The sequence below is a fragment of the Aquarana catesbeiana genome, linkage group LG05 (genome assembly GCF_042186555.1).
Source record: "Aquarana catesbeiana isolate 2022-GZ linkage group LG05, ASM4218655v1, whole genome shotgun sequence".
In the NCBI taxonomy this organism is placed as follows: Eukaryota; Metazoa; Chordata; class Amphibia; order Anura; family Ranidae; genus Aquarana; species Aquarana catesbeiana.
The window spans coordinates 402,992,605-403,009,961 of NC_133328.1; the positions used below are offsets into that span (position 1 = coordinate 402,992,605).

Sequence of the window (17,357 nt, forward strand, 5' to 3'; positions counted from 1 at the left end):
GGATGATTGAGGTTGTAAGAGCACAATCTTTGGTTATATTTAAAGGTGTTTTTTGTCCTACTAGAGTAACAGTAGTAGCCTTGACTGCTGAGGTGGTGAACCTCCAACCACCCCCCCCCCCCCCCCCCGGCTCCTGCTGTCTATTTTACAGCGCTTCCCTGGCCCTCCCTACTTTGAAGGCAAATCTGCTGTGGAGGATCACCCGCATCCTCCATGGGACTGGTAAGGCTCCTTTCAGGCATTCGTTACTACCGGTTTGCTACCTGGGCCCTGGCGTTGCTGTACTTTGATCTGGGCATAGCAGGGTTAACTGGCTGCGGGACAGGCAGTTCATTTTTTACAGTGTATCTGGGTGTCTGCATGTGCTCAGCATGCTAGGCACCATTTTTGTTCAGGTGGCAGAAGCCATTTTTTCCTGGGGCCTGGCAGCCATCTTATGAGTGTCGTGGCAATTTCTTGTGGTGTGGTAGCAGCAGGCACTTGCTTGAGATGAGAGCTGTCATTGGGCATACAAGGGTGGTGTCAGCTCCCAAATTGGGCTTCTGGTAGGTGAGGAGTGAACAGGCAGTAATGGGAGAGAAAGATGGGTCATGCAGTGTTCCTCTAGGTTCACACTACGGGTGGTTGCGGGACAGTGGGTAAATTGCTACTGCTGCCAAACCGTGCTGCTCCTTTGCAGGCACGCAGGACTGCTATTCATTCTTAACCTCTTCCTGCCGGCCATACGCGTAAGTGGCCCTATAACTTTCTGCGCTGAGAGCAGGTGCCCAGCACAGACAGGCAGGTACTGTAAAGCTCCCAAAGCATACTAGTGATCGGGAGCTTTCCAATCGTGTAACAGCCAATCACAGCGGTCACGTGATTGGGGTGCCTGCAGGAAGGGGTTAAAGGCACCCTTTCACATCTGAAACGGCAGTGAATCTTCACTTGCGGGAAATGGCATGGTGCAAGAGTGTTATGCTATTTCCCTCTGGTTGCATTTTAAAAGTGCAGGGAACCTTTTTCCTGGATGAAATGTGGGCACAGCAACCCATTCAAATGAATGGCCTGCTGTGCCCTAGTCTTTCACAATTGCTAAGTGTTTCTATATTCGCTTGACCACCATATTTTTTTTTTTGTTTGTTTTACTCGTGGGATTTCTCTATGGAAAACAGGTGTATAGATGCTGCAACATTCCCACATAAAACTCCGCCCAGTGCTTAGACCTTGAGGCTGCTGACACCTCCAACTTACCAGCATAAAGGAAAGGGATGGTCGGCACTCGGGATGACCTCCAAAATAGTATTTCTTAAATGCATGTACAAAGCTGTAAAACAGCCTGCGCGTTTCGGACGTTAGTCCTTATTCAATGACTAAGGACCAACGTCAAACACGTAGGATGTTTTACAGCTTTGTACATGCATTTTAATAAAATACTATTTTGGATGTCATCCTGAGTGCTGACCATCCCTTTCCTTTATTCTGAGACCTCCTCTATGGCCTCCTTCACACAAGCGGTTGTGTACATATAGCAGTTTCCAGTGGCAGGAATCTTCATTCTTGCAGCTGGAAGCCATTGCTTTTCACTTGTATTTTCAAACCCAGGAGTTTGGAAAAGATGTCCAATCCTGGACACATCTTCCTGCATCCAAGATCTCTAATCTAACAGCAAGTAACCGCTGGGGGTGTGGCTACTCTATGTGCTGTTATTCATTTGTACAGGCTGAGTGGCTGCAGCTGTTTGCATACACAAGTGATCACAGCCACAGGAATTTGCTATACATATGCAGGTAAGCACCCATGTGAAGGAGGCCTAAATGCCACTCTATGATCTGGCTACATTTGTCCCTCTATAAGTTGGACTATAAAAAGGGGGGGAGATGGCTCCATCCAGAATATACATTACCAGTTTTCAGTTTACTGAATTCTAATTATGTGTGTTGCCGATAGATGCAGAAAAAAACACTGCAGTGACACATAGACCATTTCCAACCATGTCATTTAGGGAGACAAAACTGCTTTTCAAGCCCACATTATGAAACTTGACATTTTCTGTTTTGTTCTGGCTTCATAGCTGTAACAAGATGGCAACACTAGAAATTGGCTAAGACCGGTGACCGGCTTTAGATGACTGTCTTTTTTTTTTTTTTTTTTTTTTGTGTCAAATGGAATGTATGATGGTCTTACCCACCTCAGCTCTATGAAATAACCCAGAAATCCCTAGTCCAGTTGCTTATCTTGACATGGCAGCTGCAACTGCTTCTGTTATTTCTCCTAACACCCCTTTCACACTGGAGGCGTTTTTCAGGTGCAACAGCAGTTAAAAAAAAGCACCTGAAAAAAGCCTCAGCTGCAAACCCAGTGTGAAAGCCTGAGGGCTGTCGTAGTGGGGCACTGCGGTGGCAGGGCATCACAAAAAGTCCTGCCAGCACCTTCTTTGCAGTGGTGTAAGAGCGGTGAATACACCGCTCCTACCCATTTAAAACAATGGGGCAGCTAAAGCGGGGCTAAAAATGGCGCCGCTTTACTGCCGACTAGAGGTCGACCGATATGGGTTTTTCTCTGGCCGATGCCGATATTTAGAAATCGCGGTGGCCGATGGCCGATATGTGATGCCGATTTTTTTGGGCCGATATATTTGGCCGATTTTTTTTTTTCCTTTCTTTTTTCCCTTCATCTCATAAAATCTAACAGTTAGACCCCTTTCACACTGGGGCGTTTTTCAGGCGCTTTTGGGCTAAAAATAGCACCTGTAAAGTGCCTGTAAAACGGCTCCCCTGCAGTCTCAGTGTGAGATCCCGAGTGCTTTCACACTGAGGTGATGCGCTGGCAGGATGTAAAAAAAAGTCCTGCAAACGGCATCTTTGGAGCGGTGTATACTGCTGCTCCACCACTCCTGCCCATTGAAATGAATGCGCACCGCTACCGAAGCGCCTGCAAAGCGTTTTGGCAGCGGCGCTTCAGGGGCGCATTTAACCCCTTCCTCGGCCGCTAGCTGGGTTATAAGCGCCCCGCTAGCAGCCGAAAAGCGCCTCTAAAATGACGGTAAAGCGCCGCTAAAACTAGCAGCGTTTTACCATCAACGCATGCCCGCTCCAGTGTGAAAGCAGCCTTAAGTAATACAGAAATTTTTTTTCATTTAAACATTAAACAAAACAAACCTTCAATCAGTTCACTTGTATGTATAATTTAGAAAAAAAACCTAAAAAAAAAAAAAAAAAAAAAAAAAAAAAAAAAAAAAAAAAAAAACCCTATCTTAAATAATAAATACACAAAAACAGGTAATCAAAACTTTTGGACGAAAAAAAATGGGCTAACTTTACTGCTTATTTTTTTTTTTTAATTCATTACTGTATTTTTTTTTTTTAAATTGCGTTTGAAAGACCGCTGCGCAAATACCGTGTGACATAAAATATTGCAACAATCACCATTTTATTCCCTAGGGTCTCTGCTAAAAAAATATATATAATGTTTGGGGGTTCTAAGTGATTTTCTAGCAGAAAATACAGGATTTTTACTTGTAAGCAACAAGTGTCAGAAAAGATTTAGTCTTTAAATGGTTAAACTGAAAACTTCTACACACGGAGTTCAGTCTATTGATAAAAAGAACCTGAAAGAGATACAATGTATCTTCTTATCAGACTTGGCAGGCTGCCCAGAGGAGGGGAGAATCCTCTCCACAGATAACTTAGGGAAACTTGCATTAACTTCTATTACAGAAGTCATTTGCAAGTCACGGCTGAAGTTATAATCGGCCTTTTTTATCAGCACAATCGGCCGATGCCGATTAAGTAAAAAACGCCAAATATCGGCCGATATATCGGCCGGCCGATATATCGGTCGACCTCTACTGCCGACACCCAGGGTGGCTCAGTGTGAAAGGGGTCCTACTGGGTGTTCCTATGCTGTAAGTTCCACCCATATATTCACATGGACACGGTGCTGCATGTCTTCAGTTCCCATTTAGGCAGCGTGGTTCACATCTGTGTGGGCGATCGTCACTGTGGGTCTGCATCTGTATCCTCAACCACCCACATTGAGGAACACGAGAGATATTTGTGGGTGGGATTAATCCTATTGGCACACCACACACCATGGGCTTCACTCCTACAATGGGAGCCGCACTTGCAGTTTCTGATGCAGGCTGTAATGTCAAAAAAGGAGCAGCAACCTTGTCCATGTGTTTCAAATGAATGTGCTGCGCTCGCGCAGAACGCAGCTCGCATAACCCCATCAGTGTGAACAGGCCTCGGGGTCTATAAGAGCAGACTGTATAAGATTCCCACTTTTATTTATTGGGCCGGAAAATGTTTACACCTCCTCTGGAACTAGTTTCACTTTGCTGGAAGTATATTTCAGGGCAATCCCTGCCAGCTACTGGCAAACAAAGGTAATGGTGGGCATCTTGTCTTATCGCTGTATTTAGGAGTTAAAAGGGCTGACAGGATAACCATAAGTCTAATTTCAGTAGTGAGACCATGCACTTGAGGCTTTTTTTTTTTTTTCCTTTTTCTTTTGATCTGTGACGTTGCAGTGGCTATTAAATGGGGTCCTGTGCTTTTAAGTTACCAATTTTATATTCTGGAGAATGCAGCACTGTGGACAGGAACAGATCAGGAAACTGCAGGGAGATCCTACTGCTGGTGCCAACGCGCAGTATAAGAAGTCAGCAGGTACCGTATTTTTCGCTCCATAAGACACTTTTTTTTTTTTTTCCCCCAAAAAAAATGGGGGGGGGGGGGGGGTTTAATGTCCCTGCGTCTTATGGAGTGAATACTGACCAAGCCTCCCACCCCTCACCACAACCCCTACGATGTCTCTGATCTACCAATAAATGGTCAAAACTATTTGCGGCAGGTCACCTGATCTGTTTTTTCGTTGATCCCAAGACCAACTAAACAAGTACAGGAACTGAACCTATTTTATACCTTTAAAATAGCCAGGATGTATGAAATAGAACTGGTACTAGGGCTGCAACTAACTATTATTTTAAAAATCGATTAGTTGGTCGATTTATGTTTCGATTAATCGGATAATAACCTTAAAGTGTGTATAATTTAGTTCAAATATAAAAATAGGCAATTTAGTCTTAAAGTGGAAGTCCACTCTAACACTTGCATTCTCACCCTGCAATCATTATTGTGAGAAGTTCAGCCTTATGTCTTAATGGGAAAAAAAATCCGAGTTTTTCTACCTTTTATTTAGCAGAATCCAGTGCCGTCACGTGACTTCAATTCTACTTCTTTCTGAGAGTAAAATCAGCCAGTGAGTGTGGCTACTGAAAGCTAGTGACATCACTTCCTGGGAGGGACACTTCCTGTGTAGCCAGTGAACGTATATAGGATGGGGAGAGCTGATCACAGGTTCCTGCCCAGTGTTCTCTCATTGTACATCCTAATTCATTCTACACATGGGGGATGGGAGGTGCAGTACACATATACAGTATAGCTGTGCACAGGAGAAGGGAGCTGGACACGGGGAGGGGCACCTGATCCCATCTATGCGACTTTGAAAAGGTACCTGCAATGCTTTGATGTGACTTTTATTCAGAGCGTGAAGTTGGATCAAAGCTGCACTCTAAGTCGTGCAACTTTGTGGTTGCAATAGTAGAAACGTAGACTAAGGCTCCACTAGTATGAATTGTCATGTGACTTTGGACACAGTCACATGACATGTCACAGCCCATTGATTTCAATGGCACCCGTTCCCATCTATGCAACTTTGAAAGGTACCTGCAATGCTTTGATGCGACTTTGATCCAGAGAGTGTAAAGTTGGATCAGTCACACTCTAGCTTTAGGCTACATTTCCACTAGTGCGACTCCAAATTTGTGCAGCTTTGATCCAACTTTACACTCTGGATCAAAGTCGCATAGATGGGAACCTTTGCTATTGAAATCAATGGTCTGTGACTTGGCATGCGACTTTATCCAAAGTCGCACTAGTGGACACAATCTTTCACAAGGGTGGATAGAATTCAACTTTTAGCTGTGGATAGATGAATTTATCTACCACAGCTAAACTCGCACAATGCTTTCCTTTGGCCCCATTCACACACTGCATTTAGCGAAGGTTTCGTTATGGGGGTTTTGTGCGGTTAGAAAAAATAATTGCAGCTATCTGCAGGTAATCGCAGTGTACTATTTCACCTGCAGATGGCAGCGGCAACAAGGAAAACAGGAAGCACATCAGAAATGGCAAAAATGTTCCACTGCAGCTAAATGCAGCCACATGTAAACGCTGCTGATCACAATGTAAAACTGCAAGTGATCACTGTGCCTAGGGTCTTGGAATTTGAAAATAACAAAGCATGCATTTAACAGCGGCAGAACAGCCACCCATGTGAAAGAGGCCTTAAACTCATTTGTAGCCAACTTACTCACATGTAGATCCCTCAGCTGGGCGTGTGCCATGCAGAAACAACCACATTGGTTGTACAGTGTAGAAAATCTGCAGCATGTTGCATTTTAATCTAACAAACAGAACATACTTCCAAAGCCTGTCCCCCCCCCCCCCCCCCCCTCTCCCTCTCAGGAGAAACTGCTGGCTAAAACAAGGCTATGAAGGCAGGAGATCTGAGAGAGAGAAGTTGTGGAGCTGTGCAGTTCCTAGGTGTGTCTGTCTAAGGCTTAATGTACATGGGACGTTTTTACAACCTCTCCTGAACGATTACCTTGATAGTAACCCATGTTTAAAACGGCCGTTTTGCTGCATTTGCATTTAGAAGCATTTGAACAAAAATTTTTTATCTTTTCAAAATAGCCGAAAAAGAAAACTCCTGTAAACAAAATGCGGCTGAACGAGAGTTACTGCGTTTAGCCGCACTTAGAAGCGTCTGGCGATTTGAAATGCCTCTAAACTTGGCGTCTGAACTCATCTTTTTGCTTTCCAAAAAAGGCCTCTAAACTCAACTGCCTAAAAACATTAAACAAACCTGTGTACATGTACACATAAGAACATTGGATGAGTTCAGGGGCAGCTGAAAAAGCAGCCAACTGCCTCTGAACGTCCATTTACCAGGAGCAGTGTATATGAGACCTAAAGAAGACATGGGGTGGGGCATGTATCAGAAGGACAATGTTTTCAGGAAGTGAGGCCCCCATGCAGAATTCAGAAATGAGGAAGTAAGGTTGTCCCTGAAGAACAGGAAGAAGCTGATTATCTGGCTTTGATTGGACTTTACGTGCCACAAACCGCTATACAGAAAATGAATAATGATAAAGATATTTTACAAAGAATTAATAGAAAATGTTTAATTTTTAACTGGACTTCCACTTTAAAGTGGTTGTAAACCCTTACAGACCACTTTGACCTACAGGTAAACCTAGATCAAGGCTTGCCTGTAGGTCCAAGAACTATCTCCTAAACCGTGTTGCAAAAAGACAGGTACCGCTGTCTACGGCGCACAGAGAATGCCGCTGCTAGTGGCGATATGCCGTTAGTGGTGGCTTCCGTGCGCATGCGCGGGAGTGACGTCATCGTGGCCCCAGCCAATCACAGCGCTGGAGCCACGATACCCGGTAAGATAATGGACGATCCGTAGCAGAGGGGACAGCGGTGACATTGCAGGCTCAGGTAAGTGACACCTATGCAGGAAAACGGGGTTTACTTCCTCTTTAAATATCCATATGCAGTGGTAAATATAAATAACCAACTATTTGGTTAGGGAGCAAAATCTCTAATCCACTTTGGGAAGAACAGCCAGAAGAGATGTACTGTATATACTATTAGAGGTTGAATCTGGTAAATATCATCTGACTCAGACCAAATTTTTTATTTAGGGGGGGGGGGGGTTAGCCTTTCGGATTTTCAGACAGAACTGCAATATATTATGTATGACAGACCCCCTTGCCATAGGCAGGTGGCTTAACCACTTGCTGCCCGCCATATAGCAAAATGATGGCAACAAAGTGGTTTTCCATACCCTGACTGGGCGTCATGATGTCTTCAGGATATTAAGCCGCTGCACGCCCCTGGGGGTGCGCATCGCAGTGATTGTTGTTGCGGGGTGTCAGGCTGACACCCCGCAACTACGATCTCGGTAAAGAGTCTCTGACAGAGACTCTTTACCATGTGATCAGCTGTGTCCAATCACGGCTGATCACAATGTAAACAGTCGGTGATCAGCTTTTTCTCACTCGTGTCTGTCAGACGTGAGTAGAGAGCCAATCGGCTGCTCCTCTGACAGGGGTATGTGCTGATCGATTATCAGCGCAGGCCCCCCTGAGGATGCCCACATTGGACCACCAGGGATGTCACCACAAGGTATGCCACCCTAGACCACAGGGGTGCCAATCAGTGCCCACAATGGGCATCACTGATTGGCAGGCATTGTTTGGTATTGATGGATGCCATACATAACAGTACTTCAGTGCCCATCTGTGCTGCATATTATTGCCTTTCATCGGTGCCCGTCAGTGCAGCCCTATCAGTGAAGGAGAAAACTTACTCATTTACAAAGTCTTGTAACAATCAAAAAACATTATTTTCTTAAAAAAAAAAAAATCCCAGAGGTGATCAAATACCACCAAAAGCTCTATTTGTGGGAACAAAATGATAAAAATTTAGTTTGGGTACAGTGTAGTATGACCGCGCAATTGTCATTCAAAGTGCGACAGTGCTGAAAGCTGAAAATTGGCCTGGGTGGGAAGGTGTATAAGTGCCCTGTATTGAAGTGGTTAAACTACCTGTGCCTGCTGTCATTTGTTTCAACATTCTTTTATTGAAAAGAATGCAGGTTACAAAGAATACAACGTAACATGTAGCCATGTGGCTATGTAATACAGCAATAACAAAAATGTTGGTGCACATTCGCAATGTAAGGTTGAATAGGTAGTGATAAACTAAACGTGAACGGAAATAGGATATAAGATTACACAGCTATGCTTACAGCGTGCTATGGGAGTCTATGGTACACCAGTGAGGTTGTAGTAACCCCTCAGACAAGCACAACTCAAGAATCCTTGATGGAATGTATCTAGAGGTTACATTCTAGAAACTGGTATCTCTTCTCTGCCACACGCACCCCCAACGGGAGCTAACTGCGTGGGCGATACTTGTAACCATTTGGAGTTAGGCTGAGGAAATGTAGGTCTTTCAGGGGTATAACCGTCATGACAACCATAATCTTTGTCGCAGAAGGTGAGTATATTGTTCATTAGATATAATCTGGATTATTGACTGTATATGGGGATGGAATGGGCAAGAGTGGGGGGAGAAGGGGGTGGGGGGCCTTGGTTGAGGGTAAGGTGTGTTTGAGAGGTGGCTCATGAGACCCCCTCAGGTCAAACTATACAGGTTTGGACATGATATTGGTGTATTCGGTTGTTCCTTTTGAAATGTAACCAACATGACCATGTTTTCTGAAATTTGGTTGTTGTATCATTTGTTTGATGCATTAGGTCTGCCTGCTGTCATTTATTCTGGCCATAAAAAAAACAATGTTCATTTTAAGAACGTTAGTGAGGTCAAATTTTCTGTTTTTGACCACAGTGACAGGAAAATTCGAAGTGGCAGAATAGAAAACTTTTTGGTCAAAGATATTTTCAGATTGTGTATGTGGTTTTCGTTCCGAAATAATGAATACTGAATAAAAGCAAGAGAAATTTTCAAACTATATGCTTTCATTCAGCGAATGTACAAAGATTTTTCGTAATTAATATTCTAATCTGTAAATCAATACCTGTATGGCCAGCATAAGGCTCGGTTCACACCTATGAAGTTTGCTTTTGATTCATTAATGCAGTGCTTTTTGCTGCAGTTTGTGTTTTTTTTTTTTTTTTTTTTTTTTTTTTATTTCTTTTGGCCAATTTGTTGGTGGGCAGATAAAAAAAAACGCAAATCATGGCAAAACGCACTGCATGCTTTTCTGCAGCTTCTCCATTCAAGTCCTATTGAACCAAAAAAGCACCGTCTTGCGTTGAAAAAAGTCCTTGACCCTTTCCAAATGCGCAGCGGCTGGAAAAAAAAGCACAGATGTGAATGTGTCCCATAGGGAACCATGTTAACTACATGAACTGTAGTGGGTTTCTGCAAAAAGCACCAAAAACGCAAAGGTTTGAACCAGGCCTAAGGCCTCATTCACACGAGGCAGCTCTGCTCAGAGGAGTCTGCCAGCTCAGCAGGAGATCTCTCCACTGAACCGGCGGATGACGAGTCCGTCTCTGCTCACTGCACCTCTGATTCCTATGGAGGGATGGGGCGAAAACTGATGGCATGTCACCGGATCTCATCCGATCCACCCAGACGGATGGCAGACGGGTGTCATCCATCTACCCATAGGAGTCAATGGATGGCCCGCTCGGATCCGCCTGAAAAACGGCCAAGCAGATCTGAGTGGGCTTGCCGTGTGAAAGGGGCATAAGACATTTAGTAGCGGCATGCTTTTCTAACTTTTTTTTTTTTTTTTTTTTTTTTTTGTATCACCAGTTAAACTAAAATGATTTTTTTTTTCTTGTACAAAAAGAGCAGATAATTGCTGCTATAAGGGGTTCATTTATACTCAAACAGTGAAAGTAATAATATATATAATACACCCTGACGTAGGATATACAGGCATTTTACCTAGGAGTCAGACACAAAGCTGTAAGAAGGGAGGTAGAAATCTTTTATACTAACCACTTCAGCCCCGGAAGGATTTACCCCCTTCCTGACCAGAGCACTTTTTGCAATTCGGCACTGCGTCGCTTTAACTGACAATTGCGCAGTCGTGCGATGTGGCTCCCAAACAAAATTGACGTCCTTTTTTCCCCACAAGAGCTTTCTTTTGGTGGTATTTGATAGCCTCTGAAGTTTTTATTTTTTTTTTTTTATTTTTTTTTTTTTTTCCCCGCTATAAACAAGAGCGACAATTTTTTAAAAACGCATTATTTTTTTACATTTTGCAATAATAAATATCCCTCAAAAATATATAAAAAAATAAACATTTTTCTTTCCTCAAGGAAAAAACAGTGGGGGGTTGGGGGGATTTTTAAGATGCCAGGTACATAAAGACAATATTACTTCCATCAATTAAAATAGAAAAGAATTTTTAATAACATGCTTAGAAAAGATTTAAACATATAAAATTACAGATGTTTGGTCATGTGTTAAACAGAAAAATCAAGGTTGACAGAAGAGACATTGCACATTGGCCCTGTTAGCTTCCTCAGGGGATGTGCAAAGTTTAATCAGAACCACTAGATAAATGAGATATAGAGACCTAGTTATGTTATATATTCAAATTTGTCATCCAAAAAAATGTGAGCTTGGTTGCCGAAGAGAGACATGGATGCAGACCCTTACCCAAACAAGTGCTAGCATCCGCAAAACACCAGGCTGGACCCTAGACAATCACCCCAAATAAACCGATCCGAGGGAGTCAGTCAGGTGTGGCCATAGAGGGCAAAAGGGCGACGCTAGGGACAATAGGTATTCGTAGAGTTAAGGGAAAGTTTTTAGTAAATGATGTATATAATATTCATAGGATAAAGGGGGGACAAAAGTCTCCTAGGTTGAATACTTACTATGTGCCTAATGATCCATAGGGGAGATACTTACACACAAGGTCCTTAATTGAGCTGTGGGGATTTGGCTGCAGGAAGCAGACTGAAAAGAAAGAAAATCTGGGTATAGAAATGCTGTGAGCATAACAGAAAAATCAGTGGAGATCAAAGGGTAGAGCGAGTAGAAATTAGTGAAAGCATAAGAAGCTAAGGAAGGTTGGTGAAGGAGGGGAAACTATTGGAATAATTAAAAGGGGAAAAGATCTCCAGTGTGTTTTCACTGCATTGAGGGGAAGGAACACCAAGGTTGGAAGGGGGGTAGTGTAATAGTCATGAAGATCAATGAATGGCCAAAGGGCATACAAGAGCTATAAAAGGAAACATAACAGTAATAATAAAGCCTAACGGGCTGGATCCTTGCTTACCGGTCTTTACACACACCACAACGTGAGAGTATCTCCCTCCGGCTCTGGCTGAACACACAGCCAGATCAGCCGGTTTAAATCTGCCCGCCGGCGTGTGACGTCACCGGCTTGAGGCGGACGAAGGGACGCCTGGGCGCATGCACAGGGGGGGGCCAAGACCTAACGACTACACTATCCAGGAGGCCAAGTTTAGGCCAATACATATTTTTCTACATATTTTTAGTAAAAAAAAAAATCGCAATAAGCGTTTGGTTTGCACAAAAGTTATAGCGTTTGCAAAATAGGGGATAGTTTTATGGCATTTTTATTAAATTTTTTTTTTTTTTTTTTTTTTTTCTTTATTGTGACTGCGACATTATGGCGGACATGTCAGACATTTTTGACACATTTTTGGGACCATTGTCATTTATACAGCAATCGGTGCTATAAAAATGCATTGATTCCTGTGTAAATGACACTGGTAGTGAAGGGGTTAACCACTAGGGGGCGTGGAGGGGTTAAGTCAGTACTGGGGAGTGATTCTAACTCTAGGGGGGGATGGGCTAGCTGTGACACGTCACTGATCTCTGCTCTCGATGACAGGGAGCAGAGATCAGTGACAGTGTCACTAGGCAGAACGGGGAGATGCTGTTTACAATGGCATCTCCCTGTTCTTCAGCTCCGTGACACAATCGCGGATATACCAGCGGCAATTGAGCCTGCGGTCATAGAGCTCGGGGGGAAGGTGCACGGCGGCAAATTCAAAGTAATTTTGAAAAAATTTTTTTTTTACTTTTTGCTATTATATCCCCAAAAAAGTTTTTAAAACAAATTTCTTCATCAGTTTAGGCTAATATATCTATGCATTATTGGTAAAAAAATTACAGTAAGCATATAGTGATTGGATTGCGGAAAGTTATAGCGTCTACATACTATGGGAAAGATTTATGGCGTTTTTATAATTTATTTATTTTTTTTTTTTTATTTTGGTATTGCATCGCACACTTTTGACTAATTTTTGGGACCATTGGCATTTATACAGTGATCAGTGCTATAAAAATGTGCTGATTACTGTGTAAATGACACTGGAAAGGAAAGGGTTAAATGTGTTCTAACTGTATGGGGATAGGACTGAGTAGGAGAGGAGACATATCGCTGTTCCTACTTACTGGGAACACACGACATCTCTCCTGACAGCGCAGGGATTTGTGTGTTTACACACACAAATCCCCGTGCTGGCGCTTGTGCACAGGACTGCCGGCCACAAGCAGCGGGCGCGCGCCCTCTGGCGGCTCTTAAAGGAAACCCTGTACAGGTATGGGGTTTCACGCAGGGGTGCCATACTGCCCCTGTAAATAGACGTGAGCTGGTCTGGAACCGGTTAAATGTAATTGTAAGGCCTTATATATTCCCTCCAGTCTATCGGCCTCCACCTTCTCTAGGTTTAGATGCTGATCTTCCCTGCACACAGTCTTCAAAAACAAAAAAACAACAAACATGTTATACTTACCTGCTCTGTGTTATGGTTTTGCACAGAGCAGCCCTGATTCTCCTCCTCTGGGGTCCCCCACCGATGTTTCTCTCTCCTGCCTTCAGAGTGCCCCGATAGCAAGCTACAAAGTATAGTATAGCATGCCCTTATAGCAAGGTAAAAAAAACCTGCCTTTAGAACAGGGATAAGCAGTTAGCGGACCTCCAGCTGTTGCAAAACTACAAGTCCCATCATGCTCTGCCTCTGGATATCATGCTTGTGGCTGTCAGTCTTGCTATGCCTCATGGGACTTGTAGTTCTGCAACAGCTGGAGGTCCGCTAATTGCATATCCCTGCTTTAGAACCACTCACTTTCTGCCAGGACCACATGTCCCATGAGGCATTGCTCCTCATATTCACAAGTTCTCAGGTACTTACTGACATGGACGGTGTACTGAGCTGTATGTGCGCTGCACTGTATTTCCTAAAATGTAAAAAATAATGCATTCTGTATAGGGCTGAAACAACTAATCGATCAGTTAATTAATCGATTATGAAAATAATCGATTACTATTTTCATAATCGGCCAGTAACATAATGGGGTTAAAAAAATTAAATTGAGCCTTTTATAGTACAAAAAGAGTAAATAATTGCTACTGTAAATGTTACTTTCACAGTTCTACCTAAAAATCTTAGCAACGCTTTTAAAAGCCTTTACAGGTTACCAATTTAGAGGAGGTCTTTAGCTAAAATTATTGCTCTCACTCTGTTTGCACCGATACCTCACACGTGTGGTGCGATCACCGTTTACATATGCGTGCAAGACCTATGTATATGTGCACAGAGGGAAAAGGGGTGGTATTTATTTTATTCTATTTTTTTTTTTTTTTTTTACACTGCCTCCTTGCGATTGACTGGTCGGTCTGTTTATTTTTTTGCTAAATTTTTTTTACAATATTTATCCTTTTCCATATAGTACAATTCCTGATTTATCCTGCCTATTCCTGTCAGTAAATTGACTTTCCATTGCCCTGCTCTGCAACCTCTATCGCCCTTCCTCTCCTTTCCATGGTCAGTGCGAAGCTGATCTCCCCCACACACACACACACACACACACACACACACACACACACACACACACACACACACACACACTGCCATCACTGTTGCCCCATAAGAGAACCTATTATGGGAGTTTATTGTGCAGACTTTACAGCCACTTTAACAACTTTGGTACTGCGCTATAGCGGTGTACTATAGTTCTGGGAGATCGTCTATAGACTTCCTCCCAGATTTCCGCCCCTTAAACTGCACACCATGCGCGCTCTGTGACAGCTGTCTTTGGGGCACAGCTGATCAGATTGGGGTAAAGGGCCAATCACAGCGGCCCTTTACCATGTGATCAGCTGTGTCCAATCACAGCTGATCACATGTAAACAGACTTGCTGGGTTATCAGCAGTTTTTTCCTTGCTCTGTCTGTGTGTGGAAAGGCATGCCGAGTGTGGAAAGGCATGCCGATAACGGCAAGGCTGTTAGTACCATGTGATGAATGTACTTTTTGTTAGTCTTTATAAAAACTTCCCTTGAAGCCCACTGGATCCTAGGGCCTAAGCTGTGCACGAGACCCTGAATTTTGCTCTATTCAAGATGAATTGTACCCCTGCTTTGGCTGCCTAGGCAGCTGAAGATTTTGAAGTGAACCGGTGATCGAGTTTAGTTCTCCTTAGGAGGAGGTGTCTGTCAGTTTGTTGGGCAGGGTCAACCCTCTGTGCACCCCTAAATCTGTTTTTGATACTAAAGCATGACTTGGAAGCTGATCTCTGCTAGATGTCCTTCCCTGCCCAAAACGATTCCCTTGGTGCCCTGCAAGGGCACTCTTGTTGGACGGAAGTAATTTTGTGGAACTTGGACCCCTTTCACACTGGGGCGATTTTGAGCACTAAAAATAGCACCTGTATAAAGCCTCTTATGCCTCCCCAGTGTGAGCCTGAGTGCTTTCACACTGGGGTGGTGCGCTTGCAGGACGGGAAAAGTCCTGCAAGCAGTATGTTTGGGAGTGATGTGTGTATACACCTCTCCCAAAATGGGAGGGGAAATGAATAGGCAGCGCTGCCAAAGTGCCTGCAAAGCGCTTCAGCAGCTTTTAACCCTTTTGACCGCTAGCGGGGGTTAAAACTAGCAGTGCTTTACTGCTAACGCTGGCCCTTTCAGTGTGAAAGTAGCCTTAACCGTGAAGTCGAGCTTCAATGAGGCTCTTACCACAGCAATGTAGTGAGAGACTAGAATATGCTAGACGGCTATCATTGAACTACAGTTTTAATGCTATATAACCACCAGTGATGCAGAACGCCAAATGGGAAGGGGGGGTTAACGTGCTGAAGTGATGTAATTATTATCAACAGACTATCTTTAGATCATTAATCATTGTGTTGATGTTCTACAGTTTGAAGTTTATCACTGTTCTGAATCTGTTCTTTATTCGTTCTTTGCAGGCTAAGCGGCGGCTGGAACTTGGCGATGGAAGTCAACAGTATCTTTCTGAAGGGCTAAAAACACCAAAAGGCAAAGGAAGGGCAGCTGTACTTTGTCCAGATAGTCCAAAAAGTAAGCTGTTTATAAATCTTCAGCTCACTGTACGTATTGGTTGTTTAGTAATGGAAGTCTAAGTATTCATCTTGAATATTGGTTATTACTTTGATAAATCCCCAGTCAATCTTCGGTATCATTGCTGAAGTAGATAGTACCTTTTTTTATCTTTCTCGGGATGCAAGGTTCCATGTTCATTTGACACCTAAAATGTTTACTCTTCTATGTTTGCTTTAGCTCCAAAGTCTCCCTTGGAAAAGACTCGTTATGACACTTCACTTGGGCTCTTGACAAAGAAATTCATTCAGTTACTCAGCCAGTCCTCTGATGGAGTTGTGGACCTTAACAGAGCTGCAGAAGTCCTTAAAGTGCAGAAAAGAAGAATTTATGACATTACAAATGTATTAGAAGGCATTCATCTCATAAAAAAGAAATCAAAAAATAATATCCAGTGGATGTAAGTATCTTTTGATTCCTGGTAATGCTGTCTGAAAATCAGACAAGTTCAGGGTCCATTCTCGAATAACAGCTTCGCCCCATCAGCTGGACTGTGTCCCAGCATACAATGCTGCACATGCTCCTTTATGATAGTTAGGCCTCATGCACACGAGACGCTATTAAAAACACGTTCAGAGGCAGTTGGACACTTTTTTCAACTGCCCCTGAACTCAATCAATGTTATCCTATGTGTCCATGTACACAGTCTCGTTTTTTTGGCTTTTTTAGGCAGTTGCGTTTAACCTTTGTTTTTCCAGAAGCAAAAAAAGGTTCAGACGCCAAACGCTGGTACTGCGTTTAGCCGTGTTTGCATTTTATAAGTGTTTTTAAAGGAACCCTATTTTTTGGACCAGAAAACACAGAAATATGATGGTAAACTGCAGCAGAAAATGACATTTTGTGACCCAAATTTGGGGTTCCTAGCACTAAGTGGCTCCGAGATACGGGGCCCCAAAGTCGGGTCACAAAGTCATTCTCTGCTGCAGAAAAGTGCTTGACATTTTGCGACCAGACTTTGGGGCCTCATATCTCGGGGCCACTTAGTGCTAGGAACCCCAAATTTGGTGTGCTAACACATCCAAATTTGGATATGTTGTGCTAGTTCCACTGTTTGCACACCAAATTTGGGGTTCCTAGCGCCAAGTGGCCCCCGAAATATGGGGCCCCAAAATCAGGTCGGAAATGGTCATTCTCTGCTGCAGAAGTGCTTAACATTTTGTGACCCGACTTTGGGGCCCCGTATCTCTGGGCCACTTGTTGCTAGGAACCCCAAATTTGGATGTTGTAGTGTTAGCACACCAAATTTGGGGTTCCTAGCACCAAGTGGCGCCAAAATACGGGGCCCCAAAGTTGGGTCACAAAATGTCATTCTCTGCTCTGCAGACGCTTCTAGACACAAACGCGTCTAAACGCGGCATGCAAAATGGGCGTTTCTAA

General features: G+C 43.4%; 1 protein-coding gene across 2 annotated transcripts in view; it reads left to right on the forward strand.

The window, feature by feature from the left end:
* E2F3 (E2F transcription factor 3) overlaps nucleotides 1–17,357 on the forward strand; it is a 38,544-nt gene that overhangs the window by 8,320 nt on the left and 12,867 nt on the right. For both annotated transcript variants that reach the window (XM_073631139.1, XM_073631140.1), the window contains exons 2-3: nucleotides 15,830–15,941; nucleotides 16,161–16,380. In XM_073631139.1, the coding sequence (XP_073487240.1) occupies nucleotides 15,830–15,941; nucleotides 16,161–16,380 (332 nt within the window). The remainder of the gene's footprint in view (nucleotides 1–15,829; nucleotides 15,942–16,160; nucleotides 16,381–17,357) is intronic.